Source organism: Hemiscyllium ocellatum, chromosome 5 (assembly GCF_020745735.1).
Source record: "Hemiscyllium ocellatum isolate sHemOce1 chromosome 5, sHemOce1.pat.X.cur, whole genome shotgun sequence".
In the NCBI taxonomy this organism is placed as follows: Eukaryota; Metazoa; Chordata; class Chondrichthyes; order Orectolobiformes; family Hemiscylliidae; genus Hemiscyllium; species Hemiscyllium ocellatum.
This window is the reverse complement of record NC_083405.1, coordinates 115,040,509-115,059,229: the sequence shown is the minus strand read 5'-3', so window position 1 is coordinate 115,059,229 and position 18,721 is coordinate 115,040,509. Positions and strand designations below refer to the sequence as shown.

Sequence of the window (18,721 nt, the reverse complement as noted above, 5' to 3'; positions counted from 1 at the left end):
TTGTACAGAAAACACTAATCAGTACATAATAGTTTTGCTAATTATGAAATTAGCACAAATGGTCCTTTAACTAATAATCATAAAAATGACCTAAATCAATCAAATGGCCAGTTTAAGAATTATAATTTGCAGCAATTCAATATTCATTACATCTATTACATACCAAACAAATTTAGGTAATATTCACTGCACAATAGGTAGAGTATGCTAACCAGTTAGCATGTTGAAACAATTCAATTAGTGCCTTAGTTATTAACTCTCAGCTCTTCAGTTTGTAATGCAGAAAAATGTGTTACAACTGACCACTGCCCTTCCCAAATTATTGTAAGCTTTGCAAGGTAATCACTGAAGTCATACGAAATAAGGACAGGAAATCCGAGTTGAATGCACATAGCTATTACATACAAACAGTATGTTATATGCAGATGCCAGAAAACCGGAACAGGAGATCATCGGAGTGTATTGGACTTGCTCCAAATCATGTGATGCTTCTGAACACGTACCGACAAAAAAAAGTTCACAATTCAATATGCAAGACCCATCTCCAATGATTTTCAATGTTATAGTGACATTCAGAATGCCTGTAATTTCCAGGAAAATGCTTTTGTACAGATGGAAATCACTTAACTGTGGAAGAGCAATAAATATAGTTGTTTTTGCAGAGCACTAATTGAAAAGACTACTTTATATTTCACAGGGAATGCAGCAACTCAATTAATGTACATTTACTTCTAAATATCAGCCACCAGATAACCACCAGCATCATTTGCAATACTTACATTTTATTCAGCCTACATTGCTAGACAGCTCAACTCAATCAGGAAGATTAGGCATGACCTCATCGTGGATTGAAGAAATGAACTACATCAGCCAAGTAGCCCCCTCTCTGTTGTACTTGTGTGATGCATAATAAGACATCCTAAAGCTCAATGAAACAGGCCAAGTACAGTACAATTACCCAACTTTGCTAAAACATGGTAGATAAGCGATATAATAGTACATTGAGCCATACTTTTCAAGCTTACCTTTTTTAAAGAATGAATGGTTTCAGCCAGCATTGCAGCCAGAAGTGTTGAAAGTATCTCTTGTTGAACTGCTTCATGGGTTCCATGCCAGGTGTGAACAGCACTGATGAATTCTCCAATAACAGACTGAATAGACTCAAGAATCTTGAAAAAAAAAATGCCCTTTTCTGTCATATCAGTAGAAAGCAAAATTCCTTGAAATACATAACTTACAAGTTACAGAACAAAATTAAATTTGTTAAAGCAACGCAATTGACCTAGGAATAATTCCACAGTTCAGAATGCTTATTTCATTCATTCATGGAATGCAAGTGCTCCTGGCGAGGTCAAATTCATTACTCATGTATAAATATTCAAGGTAGATGACGATGAACCACTTTGTTGAATCTTGGCAGTGTAAGGATTCTGAGTAATCTAAGATAGAAGACAGGAAAAATTTCTAGCTGTAAAAGGCTGCTCTGTTTTTCAGGTATATTAGATATTGGAGGTGATTTTCTCGAATTCCAGGAGCAGCAATTACTGTTTTATACACTGTTGCAATTGTTTTGGAATTTTGGAGAAAAAAAAAGTCAGAACAATAGCACTTTTAAAAGGGTGACAGACAAAGGCAGCAGGCACGTGGTTTGTAAGGGAGAAAGAGAAGAAACCCACACTGCTGACACAGCAGTGAATCTGTGCAGTTAAGGCCTTTATTGTTTGAATTCAGGCATCGCTGGACAAGAGTGTATCTAGGAAAACCAAAACAGCAAAATTCACAACTGATCTTGGAGGAACTTGTTTGGGAGAGGTCACAGCACAGAAACACATAAGTAAATAGTTTTAAGTATAACTTTGCTGTAAATTTTCATTAGTGAGTAGAGTGAGTTCTTTCCTGATTATAAGTTTGTATTGGGATCGGCCGCTGACGGAATTTTAAAAATACAAGTCACAAGTATTAAGTTAGCTTGGAGCAGTGTTTTGTACAGCAATAAGACAGTGCTATTTACTTGGTCTGTAGATTGGAACGAGCAAAATAACCCTTTAGTAGAGTGATATGCTCTTCTTGTCGAATGTGGGAGTTTTGGAAGAGTTTAAGGGTTACTGAGGATTATATCTGCAATAAATATTGTTGGTTGCGAATCCTGACAGATCGAATGGATTGGTTGGAGTTACAGTTAGAGGCAATGAGAAACTTACAAGAACTAGGAGGTTGTGATGGATGGCAGTTACAGGAAGGGAGAAAAGCCGCAGACAGAGTCAGGCAGATGGCTTAACTCCAAGAAAGGTAAGAGAGATAGGCGGGTGCACAGAAGTCTTCTGTCGCTATTCCCATTTCAAACACATACGCTGTTTTGGAAAACATAGGGAGTGATGGACTTACAGGGGAATGTAGCACGAACAGCCAAGTTTCTGATATCTATTGGCTCTAATGTAAATGAGGGGTACATTGGGTTCCAAACGATCGATTGCGTTAGGGGACTCTCGAGTCAGGGACACAGACAGACATTTCTGCGGCCAGCAGCAAAAAATCAGAATGGTGTGTTGAGAGGGTGCAGAACGTTCTCGCAGGGGAGAGGGACCAGCAGGAGGTCTTTGCACATATTGGTACCAATGACATAGGATGAGATTCTGAAGGGAGAATATAGAAAGTTAGGCAGGAATTTAAAACTCAGATCCTCAAGAGTGGTAATGTCGAGATTATTCCCGGTGCTGCAAGCTAGTGAGCATAGGAATAGGATAGAGCAGAGCAGATGAATGCATAGCTGAAGAGCTAGTGTATGGAGAAGGATTCACATTTTGGATCATTGGAATCTTTTCTAGAGTAGAAGTGACCTGTACAAGAGGGATGAATTGCACCTGAATTGGAAGGGGACTAATATATTGGCAGGGAAGTGTGCCAGAACTGCCCAGGAGGATTTAAACTGTTGAGGAAATGGGGGGGGGGGGGGGAAGAAAGAGTCCCAGGGAGATACCGAGGAAAGATATCAATCTGAGACTGGGACAGTTGAGAAAACAAGTGAGTCAAATAGTCAGGAACATAGCAGAGAACAAGGTAGGACTGATAAATTAAACTGCATTTATTTCAATGCAAGAGGTCTAACAGGGAAGGCAGATGAACGCAGAGCATGGAAAGGGGATATCGTACCAATTACAGAAACGTGGCTCAGAGATGGGCAGGACTGGTAGCTTAATGTTCCAGGATACAAATGCAATAGGAAGGATAGAAAGGGAAGCAAGAGAGGAGGGCAAGTGGCGTTTTTGATAAGGGATAGCATTACAGCTGTACTTAGGAAGAATATTCCCGGAAATATATCCAGGGAAGTTATTTGGGTAGAACCGATAAATAAGAAAGGGATAATCATCTTATTGAGATTGTATTAAAGACCCCCAACAGCCAGCAGGAAATTGAGAAACAAATTTGTAAGGAGATTTCAGTTATCTCTAAGAATATCTTTAGAAAATTAAAAATCCCTGCTATAGCCTGGGACTGCCATAGTGTTAAGGGTTTTGATGGAGAGGAATTTATTAAGTGTGTACAAGAACATTTTTTGAGTCAGTATGTGGATGTACTGACTCGAGAAGGTGCAAAACTTGACCTACTCTTGGGAAATAAGGCAGGGCAGGTGACCGAGGTGTCAGTGGGGCCAACGACCATAATTCTATTAGTTTTAAAATAATGATGGAAAAGGAGAGACCAGATCTAACAGTTGAAGCTATAAATTGGAAGAAGGCTAATTTTGACAGTATGAGGCAAGAACGTTCAAAAGCTGATTGGGTGCAGATGGTCACACGTAAAGGGACAGCTGGAAAACAGGAAGCCATCAGAAATGAGATAATGAGAGTCCAGAGACCAGTAGATTCCAGTTAGGGTGAAAGGAAAGGCTGGTTGGTGTAGGGAATGCTGGATGACTGGAGAAATTGAGGGTTTGATTAAATAAAAAGAAAGAAGCATATGTCAGAAAGGCAACGACTGATTAGGAATTGTCTACATGGCTTTGTGTGTGGGAAATCATGTCTGACGAACTTGATTGAGTTGTTTGAAAAAGTAATGAAGAGGACTGATGAGGGCAGAGTGGTGGACATGATCTATATGGACTTCAGTAAGGTGTTTGACAAGATTCCCATTGGGAGATTGAACCTTGCTAACCAATCTCATGGAATACAGGGAGATCTAGCCATTTGGATACAGAACTGGCTCAAAATTAGAAGACAGAGGGTGGTGGCAGAGGTTTGTTTTTCAGACTGAAGGCTTATGACCAGTGGGGTGCCACAAGAATCGGTGCTGGGTCCATTATTTGTCATCATTTATATAAATGATTTGGATATGAACATAGGAGGTATAGTTAGTAAGTTTGCAGATGAGACCAGAATTGGAGGTGTAGTGGACAGCAAAGAAGGTTACCTCAGATTACAATGGGATCTTGATCAGATGGGCCAGTGGGCTAAGGAGTGGCAGATAGAGTTTAATTCAGATAAATGCAAGGTGCGGCATTTTGGGAAAGCAAATCTTAGCAGGATTTATACACTTAATGTAAGGTCCTAGGGAGTGTTGAACAGAGACTTTGGAGTGCAGGTTCAGAGCTCCTTGAAAGCAGAGTCGCAGGCAGATAGAATAGTGAAGGCGGCGTTTGGTATGCTTTCCTTTATTGGTGAGTATTGAGTATAGAAGTTGGGAGGTCATGTTGCAGCTATACAGGACATTGATTAGGCCACTGTTGGAATGTTGCGTGCAATTCTGGTCCCCTTCCTATTGGAAAGATGTTGTGTAACTTGAAAGGGTTCAGAAAAGACTTACAAGGATGTTGCCAGGGTTGGAGGATTTGAGCTATAGGGAGAGGCTAAACAGGCTGGGGCTGTTTTCCCTGGGCTGTTGGAGGCTGAGCAGCGACCTTACAGAGGTTTATAAAATCATGAGGGGTATGGATAGGGTAAATCGACAAAGTCTTTTCACTGAGGTGGGAGAATCCAGAACTAGAGGGTGTAGGTTTAGGGTGAGAGAGGAAAGATATAAAAAGGGGCCTAAGGAGCAACATTTTCATGCAGAGGAAGCTGGCAGAGAAAGTGGTGGCGGTTGTACAATTGCAACATTTAAAAGGCATCTGGATGGGTACATGAATAGGAAGGATTTAGAGGCATATGGGCCAAGTGCTGGCAAATGAGACTAGATGAGGTTGGAATATCTGGTCATCATTGACAAGTTGGGCCAAAGGATCTGTTTCCATGCTGTACATCTCTATGACTAAGTACATCCAAAAAGTTGCTATGGCATGAGTTTGGCCCAATGACAGTGAAGAAACACTGATAAAGATTAACATCAGGATGGTGTGCAATTTGGAGGTTTATTTTTGTTCCTTCCAGATGGTAAAGATCTTGAGTTTAGGAAGTGCTATCAAAGTATCGATGTTACACTTTGCTGCACTACATGTCAGTGGAGGAAGGATTGAATGTTTATAAAAGGCAATAAGGAATGCCAACTAATAGTGGATGCTAGCAGGTTTATTGGAACTGCCGTTATCTACACTCCTGACTTGCACGTTGTAAATTGCAGGAGAAAGTGGGGACTACAGATGCTGGAGATCAGAGTCAAGAGTGTGGTGCTGGAGAAGCACAGGAAGTCAGGCAGCATCCGAGGAGCAAGAGAATTGATGTTTCCTGATGGAGGGCTTATGCCCAAAACATCGATTCTCCTGCTCCTCGGATGCTGCCTGACCTGCTGTGATTTTCCAGAACCATGCTCTCAGTATTGTAAATTGCAGCCAGGCTTTGAGTTGTGCTCAAACGATGAGGAATTAGGAGGGGAGTTAGTTGCAAAAAGATGATCAGCTGCTGACCTGTATTAAATGCCACACTACTTGTATGGCTGCTACAGTTCAGTTACTGGTCAATTATACCAACCAAAGTACAAAGGGTAGTGAAGTGAGGAATAGTATTGCATTTGAATGTTAAAGGAGATGGCTAGAAGGAAGTGACATTACCTGCCACTTCTACAGGATAAACGTATTTGCTACTTATGAGCCCAGCCAGAATGGCACCTATTTCTTGCTGTGTACAGGCATGGTCAGTTTCAGTATCCAAAGCCTTGCAACACCAAACACTGAAACCATCAGCAAGCCTCCTCATCTCTGACCTTATTTTGGTAAGTGAGACAGATGAAGCAACTGAAGATGGTTGGATGCAGAATGCTCCCATAGATACCCCTATAACAACGTCGGGGACTGAGATAAATGACATCCAAAAAACACAATTAAGTTTGGTTGGAGTCTTATCTGGCACAAACAAAGAACTTTACTCCTATTTCCTTGACTTAAATTTGGCTTGGGCTTCTTGATGTCGCTTGATCAAATGTGCCTGGATGACATGGTTAGTTACTGTCACCTTACTCTGGAATTTAGCTCTTTTTCTGTGGATGTACCAAGGTAGCACTCAAGAGTAGAGCACAGTAACCCTGCCAGAACCCATTTGAGCAGCAGTGAACAGTTTATTGTTGAGTAGGAGTTGCTTATAGCGCCTTTGATGACACCTTCTATCACGTTATTGCAGATTCAGAGTAGAGCTAATGAGCATCAACTGGGCAGCCTGAATGCTGTCTACATCTTGCTGCATACAGGCATGGATAGTTTCAGTATCCAAGCACTTGCAATATGGAAAAGCACAACCATCAGCATGCCTCCTAATTTCTGACCTCCTTTCAGAAGGAAGAATGTATCCAACTGAACAAGTCACTCCCAACTTTACTCTCAGAAACATGCATTTGCAATGAGTAGGCTTGTGAGGATAAATGAGAGTGGGCTTTACAATGGGTAAACCGTAAGCATACTTTGTAAAAATAGCCAGATTTTATCTTGCTGCAATTTTTCTCAGACTCGAAATTTAGTTCACTCGAGACATTTAAGAGTTTTTTTTTATTTTGACCACCATATAGTTAAACTAAGCACTGAAGACTTGCATTCAATTTCAATGGATTATATACACAAACGGATTGAAGTTGTACCTGCAGGGTTTCTTCCTGGCTTTTCCTGGAACAGCGAGCCAGAACTTCCAAAATTTTGTGAAATACTTTCTGGATAATGTCAAGTATTTTATTAGCTTTCTCGCTACTGGTGTAGATGTTCTGAGATAGGCAGTTCACTGTAATTTCTTTCAGAATGGATATCAGTAATGGTAAACAGAAGACTCCTTTCTCTGAATGATGAACAGAAAGTAAGAAAAGCCAAATTATTCAAAACAGATTTTATAATAGAACTGTGATGCAGCAAAGTACCTCAAGCTATGGTCAGCTAGAGGAAGTTGTGTAGATATTAATACACAAAAATCCCCATAGTCATTAAGTAAAGCAACTAAATAAGTTAAGTACAATAAGAGCACAATACGTTGGCCAATTATATGGTCAGTTTTGACCTTAAAGGAACACTATAATTTTTAAAATAATTCATTTTGAATAGTATGCATTCAAAGTAGAATATAGAAAATCCTGTCACTTAAGATATCACGATCCAAGATCAGAAAATTTAAACACAGATTGAATAATAAAAACATAATGTAATGCTAAATATTTAAAAGTGTCATATATGTTTCCTTTAGATCCCACTAACCACTCAGGAATACGGGAAATAAGACCAGGAATAGGTCATATGGCTAGAGGCTACTCCAACACTTAAATGAGTTCAAAGTTGAATCTTGACTTGAACTTTATTTTCCACTTAATCCTCATTTCTCTGGATGTTCTTAGATGTCAAAAATGTATGGATATCAGCCTCAAATCCACATCACAATTAAGCATCCTTTTTTTGTGAGAGTAGAGAAAACCAAAAAGTTGCATCCCTCAACAAAATATATTTCTTATGTTAGTCCAAAGTGGCTGCTCCTTTTCCTATTAACCTTAGTTTAATTCTCTCCAGCTAAGAGAAACAGCCTCTTAACCACATCAAGCCCTTCGAATCTTGTATCTTTCAATGAGATCACCTCTCATTCTTCTCAACTCCAGAGAATATTGGTCCATTCTACTGAATCACTCCTCAAAAGGCAACCTCCTCATCTTAGTAATCAAATCCAGTACACCGTCCTCTTTAAAAGAGGAATATATCCTCCATGAGTACTTGGACAAAAACCCCACAGTCCTGCTGATGTGATCTCAACAAAATCTTGAACAATTGTAGGAAGACTTGCTTACTTTTACACCTCAGCCCCCTTTTGTGATTTGAATAGAAAATAAATTGTACAGAATAATACAGGCAGCCGATTCACTACTATCATCTAGTTTTCACCACCACCCAAGACCAATTTCACTTCCATAGCTTTAGTCAGAAAAATAAACCAGTAAAAAGAGATGGGAAGATCATCTGAGATGGAAGTGTGAATTTTCAAAGGGATGGTATCACAAATGCTTTTCCTTCATATTAGAGGTTTCTATTCAAAAGTAACAAGCTGCACAAATGAATTAGTAATGTATTTTCTGATAAGGTGATAGTGGCATAGTGATAATACCAAACTGCACTAGTACCATTCTGGGGACCAAGTTTCAAATCCCACTATGATAGCTGGTGAAACTTGAGTTAATAAAATGTGGAATGATAAACTAGTATTGGTAATAATAAAACTAATAGTTTGTCATATAAAAATAACATTTGGTTCATCACCTGGTCTGGTCTGCATATGACTCCAGACCCACGGCAATACAATTGATTCTGAACAGGCCTCTGGAATTGGCTAGCAAGAAACTAAGTTCAAGCAAAATTAAAGATGGGCAATCATTGCTGACTTTATTAGTGACACCCATTAAACAACAAAAGAACAAAGCTAGCTAATTCCAAGGGAATCTTCCATTTTCATATCTACAAACATAATTATAATACAAGGAAAGAAAGAGCTGATCAGTATTAGACTTTATACTGTGCATGTTGACAGAATGCATAGGTAATTTCAATGGAGTGGGTCGAGAATTCCAAATTCTCTCCATTAATCCACTTGTGACTCACTCACCTGAAGATTAACCAATTAATGATGTAAGTGTGACAAAAGGAAATTGCACAAATGACACAAGACACAATATATGATAAGCAAATTACCTGACTGCATTACAGCAAGGCCAAAGCCAAGTACCTGAGCTTGGAATTCCATATCAGATGCACCAACCATAACAATATCCTTACAAACTGTGAGATATACCTATAAAAAGAAAATGTAACCTTAAGTTTATACTGGAATTTACAAATACCAAGAAATAAGAAAATTCACACCTTAAGATCCGTTAGACAGCAAGCTTAAATTAAGGTACCTAAGTTTTTCTTAAGATATCTGAGTGAAAGGATCAAGATCTGAAATTCCAATAGTCTAAAAAATGCAAGAGAACAAAATGTTCCCAGAGCATAAAACACTTAATGTGCTGAAATCTATCTGCACATTCACAGGTGCGCTTGCATGCATTTGCAATGAAGATTGGAAGAAGAAAGGATACTTGACAGGCATTTTGGATGTCAGACTGTAGCTAAAGCTTAAGATGCATACAGTAGGAAATTAATATATGGTCAAACATATATTGTTTCTTGTTCTGAAATTTGATGGAGCTGCAGTTCAGATGCCAGCATTTTTATCCTTGAAGGCCACCCTTGTTAATAGTAAACAGGTACTGCAAGAATACAGAACAGATTTTTGTTTATGAATTTTGTCAAGAATGACCAGTTATTCCCATTAACGGGATTACTTAAAATAAATAGAAGGTACGATAACAGAAGATAAGGCAAGTTGTTTGACAAATGTTGTTTTGCTGCTGTATGCAAGTTTCAGCTAACATTCCAACCATATGCATTACAGCACTGTCTCCACCTTGTGGTCGTATTGACAACAAACAGCCAAAAGTGCCAGGAGAATCTAAAGCAAGGTGTTGATATTGATAGCACATTCTTTTGAAAGAAGGATCAAAGGAAATATTAGCTACTAAGACACAACACAGGGGAGAAACCATCTGCCTAAGTGCTTAATAAAATATTTTCAGCAACTTACATCTATTCTGAAACCTAGATAGGATAGAATCCCTACAGTGTGGAATAAAGCCATTCAGCCCATCAAGTCCACACCAACCCTCCAAAGAGTATCCCATCCACACCTACCATATCCTTGTAACCCTGCATTTCTCATGGCTAATTAGCTTGCACATGCCTGGATATTATGGGCAATTTAGCATAGCAAATCCACTCACGTGCACATCTTTGGTTTGTGGAAGGATACTTGAGCATCCAGAGTAGAGACACGCAAACACAGGAGAATATACAAATACCACCCAGACATTCACCAGAGGCTGGAATCCAATCTGGTCCCTGGCGCTATGAAGCAGCAGTGCTAACCACTGTGCCACCCCTTCATTAATACAACAGAACGGGGTTAGGCCATTCAGCTACTCGAGCCTGTTCTGCCATTCAGTTAGCTCATAGCTATCTTGTCCTAAATCCTTTGACCTTTCGTACCTCTGATTAATAAAATCCTATCAATCTCAGATTTAAAATTAACAATCAATCTAGCATTCACTGCTATTTTTGGAAATGTTCCAAATATCTACCTCCCTTTTTGTCATAAAGTGCTCCCTAAAGTCTCTCCTGAACAGTCTGGCCCTAATTCCCAGACTGTGTCCACCTCTGGCAGCCCTGTTATTGGAAAGATTTTATTAAGCTGGAGAAAGTTCAGAAGAGATTTACCAGGATGTTGCCAGAAATGAAAGGTTTGAGTTATACAGAGTGGCTGGATAGGCTGGGACGTTTTTCAATGGAGCGTAGGAGCTTGAGAGGTGACCTTATAAACGTTTAAGATATTGAGGGGTACAAATACAGTTGATAGCAGTTGTCCTTTCCCCTGAATGGGGAATTTCAAGACTAGGGGACACATTGTTAATCTAAGAGGAGCGAGATTTTAAAAAGACACAAGAGCCAAATTTTTTGTTACACACTGTGGTTTGCAAATCAACTTCTTGAGGAAATGATGGACATGGGTACAATTACAATGTGTAAAAGACATTTAGATAGATACATGAATCGGAAAGGTTTGCAGGGATATGGGCCAGGAGCAGATGGATGGGACTAATTTAGGTTGGGATTATGTTCAGCATGGACTGGTTGGACCTAAGGTCTGTTTCTATGCTATCTGACTCTATGACTATGGCTATAATACCCAGAATTCTACAATACCCAACCAATGGAAATAGTTTATTTTTATCTACCCCGTCTTTTCCTGTTAACATTGTGAAGATTCGATCAGATGATCCCTTAAACTTCTAAATTCCACAGAAAACAGGTCTAATTTCTGTAACCTCTCCTCATAACCTAAGCCCTCAAATCCAGTAATCATTCTTGTAAACCTACAACATACTCTCTCCAAGGCCAAAATATCCTGCCTAAGGTGCAGAGCAGAGATCTATTCACAATATTTTGGGGAGGTGTCTGTCCAAGGTCCTGTATTACTGCCACGTAACTTCTGCATCTTTATTCCCCTGTCAGTTCAGAAAAAAACTAAGACTGAAGGTAATAAAATGCTCAATGTTACCAGAAAAGGGATGATCAAATCCAAAGGTGCCTTGCAGAAAAGTACAATTACTGTTAAAAGCAAGTGACTGGAATGTAATGAATAAGTGGACAGCTGATAAAGAGCAATATACCTTAAACAAATGGTTAGATTTCAAATGATGTGAGATACCCAAATCCAAAAGTTTTGAAAAAAATTCCCAGTATTGCATTTTTTGGTAATTATGAGAAATGAGAACATCAAAAGGGTCACATTTCCAATTGTTCAGAATAGCAACACAAAAATGTAGTCCTAGCACATAAACCATCAACACCTCTTTAGTTCATTCCCCAAAACCACCACGACCAAGATACTTGTTAAGTTACCATCTTTTTCTCTCGTCCTCAGGGATTCTGAATGAAAATGGGATAGAACACAAACTACCATTGTAAGCTTCCCAAAATAATGCATCACAACAAAATAGATGTTATCACATTTATAATTACAACTGGTGAACATTAACATTTGAACACACTTAATCCCATTACTTACATCAACTATTTGTCTTGCAATCTCACTCTGATGCTCTGAAACCTCTATCTCCTTTCCTGGAATGTGCAGAAATTGCAACACAACTTCATCTATCCAGCCTGCATTACGTTCGAGATCCAAAAGATAAGTTCTACCATCTGCACTGAACTGAAAATAACAAGCAGAAAACAAAAGCAATGCTTAATATTAAGTAGTTTATTATAAGGGTGTTAACAGAAAAATGTTTAAAAACAGACAAGATATTCATTTTAATTAGCTTCTGAAATTACAACTCAAAATACTTTTCTTGAAAATGCAAAAGAATATTGGTTAAACACAAACATATGGGACTTAAGTTTCACAGAAACAGATGATTTTATTTTTAGAAACTGATTGTACGTGCCAAAAGATAAATCAAAGTGCTGTGTGTCTGTTAGGTTTGGATCAGGAGGAAAACTGCTAAAAGATAATACTGGGACGCTGAGAACATCCAGATAGGCATTGAACGAATGCTAAGACAACAAGTGAGCAGACCAAAGATACAGCCTGGTTCAATCTGTGAGCTAGGTGCTTATACCTTTATGGAAAGTCTTCTTGGAGCAGCAATGTGTGCCCCAACATGCCAGTGTGCCCCAAAATACAACATGACAGTGCAGATGTGTACTGAAAATGGATTAGAGATGTGCTGTTATAGTGCAGAGGCTAATATGCTGGTCGTCAGCATCCACTGACAGGGTGTGCATGCATCCAATACCCTGAAGTCTACTTCTTAGACAACAGTGGCACATTCTCAAGATGCATGTTGAATGAACTTCCTGAGGAAGTGTTCATGTGGGTACAATTACAACATTTAAAAGACATTTGGATAAGTACACGAATAGGAAAGATTTGAACCGATATGGGCCAGGATCAAGACGGGTGGGACTAGTTTAAATTGGGAATTTTGGTTAGCATGGACTGGTTGGACCAAAGGGTCTGTTTCCATGCTGTATAACTCTATGAAGTCTCAAAGCAGCAAATGGTGAGCAGGAGTTGCTTGGTATTCACTCTGACCTTCACATTAGGAATCTGTGCGACAAAGTTTCCAACTGGCAAGTGGTAGAATTAGAACCTGCATAGTAATCAGGTGAGATTAGGAAGCAATCAGCAATAATCACAATTAATAGATCTCTCATTCTTAACTAGCAAGAATCTTGTCTTGCATGTCTAGTACTGTTTGAAATCGAAAATTGTTCCCATCATCAAGGAAGGCCTCATTGACTGCTTCGCGCTATTGCCCATGTTGCTCGGGGCCCAGAAAGGCTTTGTTCTGTGTTTGTTATTGTTGTTCAATCTATTGATTCAATGTAAAACCAAAATGGTGACTGGTTACCCATCTGTGAAAACCAGGTTAACAAATATTCTATTTAGATTTCTGCAAACTAACAAAAAAAATGAACCTCTTAACTGCATTTCTAGAACTAAGTAATTAAAACAACTTTTAATATCTACATAAAACTAATAAGATAAGACTAACTTCTATATGGGCTTAGCTTAATCTCCAACAGTAAGAACAAACTATTTGTTGAATAGGTCAAAGCAACCAGAGATCAATCCTTTTGGTTTTGGCAGTGTGCATTTTGTGGAAGCTGATAGGACACAAAAATCACTTCACAGATAGCAGTGCAAGTATTGCCACAAGTGAAATAAACATCAGCTGGAAATCTTATACTAATTTTTCCTTTGCAAGTTTAGATCTTTGATATTATAACTTCTCCTTCCTCTTGGAACAACCTGTGCTGTGAATTGCATGAACATTATTTTTACAGCTAAAGGCTGCCAGTTGTGTGTGCTACATAGCTAAGAAACAAAGAGAGTAAAAGATGGATGTGAGCAAGTTACAGAGCCAGTGAAGTCTGATTTTGAAATAACTGACCAAGAGTTGCTGTCAAGCACCTCCTGATGGGCAAATCTGTCACTGACTGACAGTCCCTCTCATGAAGCTGCTTTGTGGGTTTCCGGCTGATCAGGTTGAAAGCCATCGACAGACTGGCTGGAAATTCACAAAGCAGCTCAGTACAAGAGACCATCAATCAGCAACAGATGGGTCTTTTAAAAAAACTCCTGAAGTGGAGAATGAAGTCCAAATGGCATGTTTCCAAAATCTCAATTATGGAATATGATATTTGATGGAAATGTCTCATCTTTGGTCTGGAAACCAAGAACAGATTTCATTTTGAGAAGAGAGATATGCAGAGTTCCGTAGTGGCCTGCCTTGCATTTCTGAGGATCCATACTAGCCTTAATCATAGGACCACCAGATTTATAGAAATTCAAAATTTGATGACAAAGTGTTTTCCTTTGAATGTTATATGCTGAAAGTGAACATTTAGAAGTAAAATAAAAATAAAAATGCAACTTTCAGTGATTCACCAAGAGTTTATGAAAATCAAGTACTAGCACATTTGCCATCAAAATAGAGAATGATGCCTGCAAATAAAAAGATTATCTCAGTATATATGTGACTTCTGAGGAATTCAGTAGTGATGGCACACACTAAACATCTTTCAGAATTTGGTACAAATGATTTACTCCCAAATTAATAAAAGCAAAATATTGCAGATGCTGGAAATCTGAAACAAACATTTGCTGGAGAAGCTCAGGAGGACTGGCAGCATCTGTGGAGAGTTTTAATATCTAATCCGGTATGAGATTCTCAGAGCCATATTGTTCTGAAGAAGTCACACCTGACTCAACTCAACTCGGTTTTGTTCCCCGCAGGTGCTGCACACCTGCTGGGCTTCTCCAGCATTCAGTGTCTGTTACTTCAAATTTAATTTAAATATTTCCACTTACGTACCTTATTCTGAAAATGAATAGTCAGTCGACAATATAAGCTGAAAGCCTTCAGAGCTGTATTCACGCCTATATCATGAAGCATCAGTTCTGAAGTGTTCAAGAAGGAAGTTAAGAGTTCCTAGAACACAAATCAACTCAGATTACACTGACGAATTAAACTAAGCAATTTCTACTTAAAAGATACAACTGAGAACGTAAATAAATTTATTATAATCACATTGCTTTATTAAATAATTTGTAAATTGAACTTATACATATTAGTATTAAGAAACAAATCTGATAGATATACAGCATTGTCATTACTCAGATCAGTCCCAGTGAAAAATCTGCTGTGCTTTATTCTGGATGACATGCATGTCAGCAACTAAGGAAATCTGCATTTAAATGTGATGTCACCTTTGTAGAGTTCATCCAATTTATGGCGCCATTCTCATTAATATTCTGCCTATCTTTCCTTAAATTTTAATTCTGCCAATGTCTGCCTCTCCACAGCACTAAAACAGCCATAATGAAAGATATAAATGACAGCTCCTGTGACTATGATCCATTGTCTCTCTTTATCTTCCCTGCCGTCACTAGCCTCTTACATGCATTACATTCATTGTTCTATGCAGTGACATTTTCTCACTAGATTCCCCTATTTGATCATAGCAAGAGCATCTGTATCTTCTCTTCCTATTCCGGCATCATTACTTCCAAAGTTCTGAAATGAAGTACCTGTGATGTCCGTACTCTACTCAACTGCAACCCTGTGACATCATCTGCAGACACGGGATCAGATTTCACATAAACATTAACAAAATGGATTTCTCAATCAATGGCCTATCCGCAACTAACATTGTAGTCAGTTTGCTTGTTCAATGTCTAGTTGTTGATGAGCCCAAAACTCCTATAGTTGAACATTAAGATTCTAGAAATCATTGCCTTAAGTCACGACCACACGTTCTGCTCTGTGCTACAGATTTCATATCTCATTCAGACTGTTGGGCTGGAGTGCATTAGGACTGTTCGCAATCTTGTCATTTATTCAATTCCAAACTGAGCTTCTAATCTTATGTTCAATTCATCATTAAAAAAATATCCATCTGCATAATATCCCTGTTGTAGCTGTGCTCCTACCTCAGCCCATCTGTTACTCAAACCTCATCAATTTTTTTAAAAATCTACACACATTTAGACATTCTCCTACATGCCCAATCTTCTTCTCTCTAAGCTCCATCCAAAATTCCACCCTTCGGGCACTCTGCCTGTATTCCTGATGAAGGGCTTTTGCCTGAAACATCGATTTTCCTGCTCCTCGGATGCTGCCTGAACTGCTGTGTTTTTCCAGCACCACTAATCCAGAATCTGGTTACCAGCATCTGCAGTCATTGTTTTTACCTAAGCTCCATCCAAAACTCTGCTACTCTTATTCTATTATAGACTGACCAGCACAACTATCATGTTAATATTTGCTCATCCCTCTGGCTCAGTCCTAAAATTCTCACCATTTTATGGCTCATTACTTCCATAAAGAGCAGCACCACATCTACAATGGTTCTGACCACCCATGATGCTTTTAACATTCAGGTTTTTTGACACATTCCTTCCTTTGAACACCACCACCATCATTTAAAAGCATCCTATTGACAGAAATACTTTTGGCCATCCAACCTAATTTCACATAGATCCAACTCTAAACCACCTTAAAAGACCTTCCATTAAACATTTCTCTTCATCACAAATTAAGGTAATTTCTTCCAGCCCTAATCTTTTCCTTTATGCCGATTTTTATCAGTTACAGATGAGCCTTAAGAGTTTTCATGTGAAAATATACTGAATAAATGCAAGTGTTACTATTCTTTTGCTGAACAAAGCTACTAACTTTTAACGTTGTAGTGTCGTCAGGAATTTAAGATTTTAGGGAATACTTGTATGGTCAGAACAATTGTAGCTCGGATTGTGGTTGAATTTGTTGGTTTATTTACTTGCAAACATTTTGTCCCCCTCCAGGGTGACATCTTCAGTGCTGTGTAGCCTCTGGATGAAGCGCTGTCTTTGTGATCTGCCCCACCATTTATCCGGTTCTGTCTGTTGTGTCGGGTGGCTCTACTTCCTGTTGTGTATTATAGTGGTCTGTGGATGGGACCTATTTCAACATGTGTTTATGGAACCAGTGGATGAAAACCACGCCTCCAGAAATTCCTGAGCTCGACTTTGTTTAGCCTCTCCCAGTATCGTGACATTGTTCCAGTTGAATTGGTGATCCTCGTTGTCAGTGTGTATTGACAGGAGAGAGGACTGGTCGTGTTGTTTCGTTTTGTTGTGAGCTGATGCTCATGTATACTAGTGGTGAGTTTCCCACCCGTTTGTTCGATGTAAATGTTTCTCGCATTTACTGCATGGTATTTTATACATCACATTTGTCCTGCATGTTGTGGGTATGTGGTCTTTTGTCCTGGATAGAAGCTGATGAAGTATGGTTGTGAGTTTGTGCGCTGTCATCATTCCTGAGAGGACATAGAAGTCTCATTGCTAATTCTGAGAAGTTTCTAACATAGGATAGGGTGGTCAGCGTGTTGGGGGGGCACAGTGTCTTCTTCATGTTGTTTGCATGCCAGATATCGGCAGATGAAGCTGATAGGATACCTATTATTGGCAAAGACTTTGTATGGGCGTTTCTTTTTTGTGAAGTTCTGGGATGTTGCAAACTGCAATGGATCATTTAAACAGCATCTTGACACAACTGTTTGTGGAAGCTGGGGTGGTTACTGTTGTAACTGAGGATCTGATCTGTAATGTGTGGCTTTTCTGTACCCTCTGGTAAGGACGTCACCATTGTTTGTTCGTTCGTTCATTCATTCGTTCAACCAGTACATAAAAGAACAGGAGTTGGTTATTGTTCTGTCTTCTGGTGAACTTGATCGCGGTGAATATGCTGTTAATAAAGTGGCGTGTACTTTCCAATTTGGACCATTTATTGATGACAAACATATTGTCCACATGTCTGATCCATTGTTTAGGCTGGATCTGGGGCAGGGCTGTGCTTCCTGGTCTTTCCATTACCGCTTCAGCAATGAGTCCAGTGATGGGTGAACTCATGCGTGTCCCATTATTTATTTACATACCTGGTCATTAAAGACAAAGTGTGGGGTCAGGATTAGGTCCAGTAGTTTCAGAATATTATCTTTACAGATAGTTTCGTGTCAGTCCCACCTGCAATGTCAGTTTGTTTAGAAATGCAGCCAGTGTTTCCTTTGCTAGTGTTATATTGTGGAGGTGCCGGTGTTGGACTGAGGTGAACAAAGTTAAAAATAACAACACCAGGTTATGGTCCAAATAAACCTGTTGGACTATCAGGTGTTGTGTGATTTTTAACTTAGTGTTTTACTGATAGAAGTGAACAGTGCTATAATGTCAAATGAGACCATCATTTCATCTTCGTCGATTTTTGTATCTGTAATGTTGAAGAATTCCAGTACTGAATGGATTGAGTGTGTTCAGCCAACGATACAAAAGCATATAAACCTCTTGCAGATATTGACACCTACCAACAGAGGGAGCCAGATCCCACACCAGAATTAACAATCCAGATTACCTACACTTTAAAGAAACTAGAAATAAGAATGGACATCCAGAAAATGAAGGCCGAAATTCAACAGCTCCCCATTTTTACTGACTTCCCAAAGTGCACAAACCAGACATTCCCCCATAGACCTATACTCTCCCTACCAGGTACACTATCAAAGAATGTGGTGCTGGACAAGCACAGGCGGTCAGGCAGCATCCAAGGAGCAGGAGAATCGACGTTTCGACTGTAAGCCCTTCATCAGGAATCCTGATGAAAGGATTTCGAGTATAAACCTTTCGCCAGGATACCA

The 18,721-nt window shown here is 39.2% G+C and overlaps 1 protein-coding gene across 2 annotated transcripts in view; it reads right to left on the bottom strand.

The window, feature by feature from the left end:
* The window catches only part of ncapg2 (non-SMC condensin II complex, subunit G2), a 91,549-nt gene that overhangs the window by 8,349 nt on the left and 64,479 nt on the right, over positions 1-18,721 (bottom strand). For both annotated transcript variants that reach the window (XM_060825610.1, XM_060825611.1), the window contains exons 20-24: positions 14,863-14,979; positions 12,045-12,191; positions 9,071-9,170; positions 6,997-7,187; positions 1,026-1,169 (exon numbers count right to left, since the gene is read on the bottom strand). In XM_060825610.1, the coding sequence (XP_060681593.1) occupies positions 1,026-1,169; positions 6,997-7,187; positions 9,071-9,170; positions 12,045-12,191; positions 14,863-14,979 (699 nt within the window). The remainder of the gene's footprint in view (positions 1-1,025; positions 1,170-6,996; positions 7,188-9,070; positions 9,171-12,044; positions 12,192-14,862; positions 14,980-18,721) is intronic.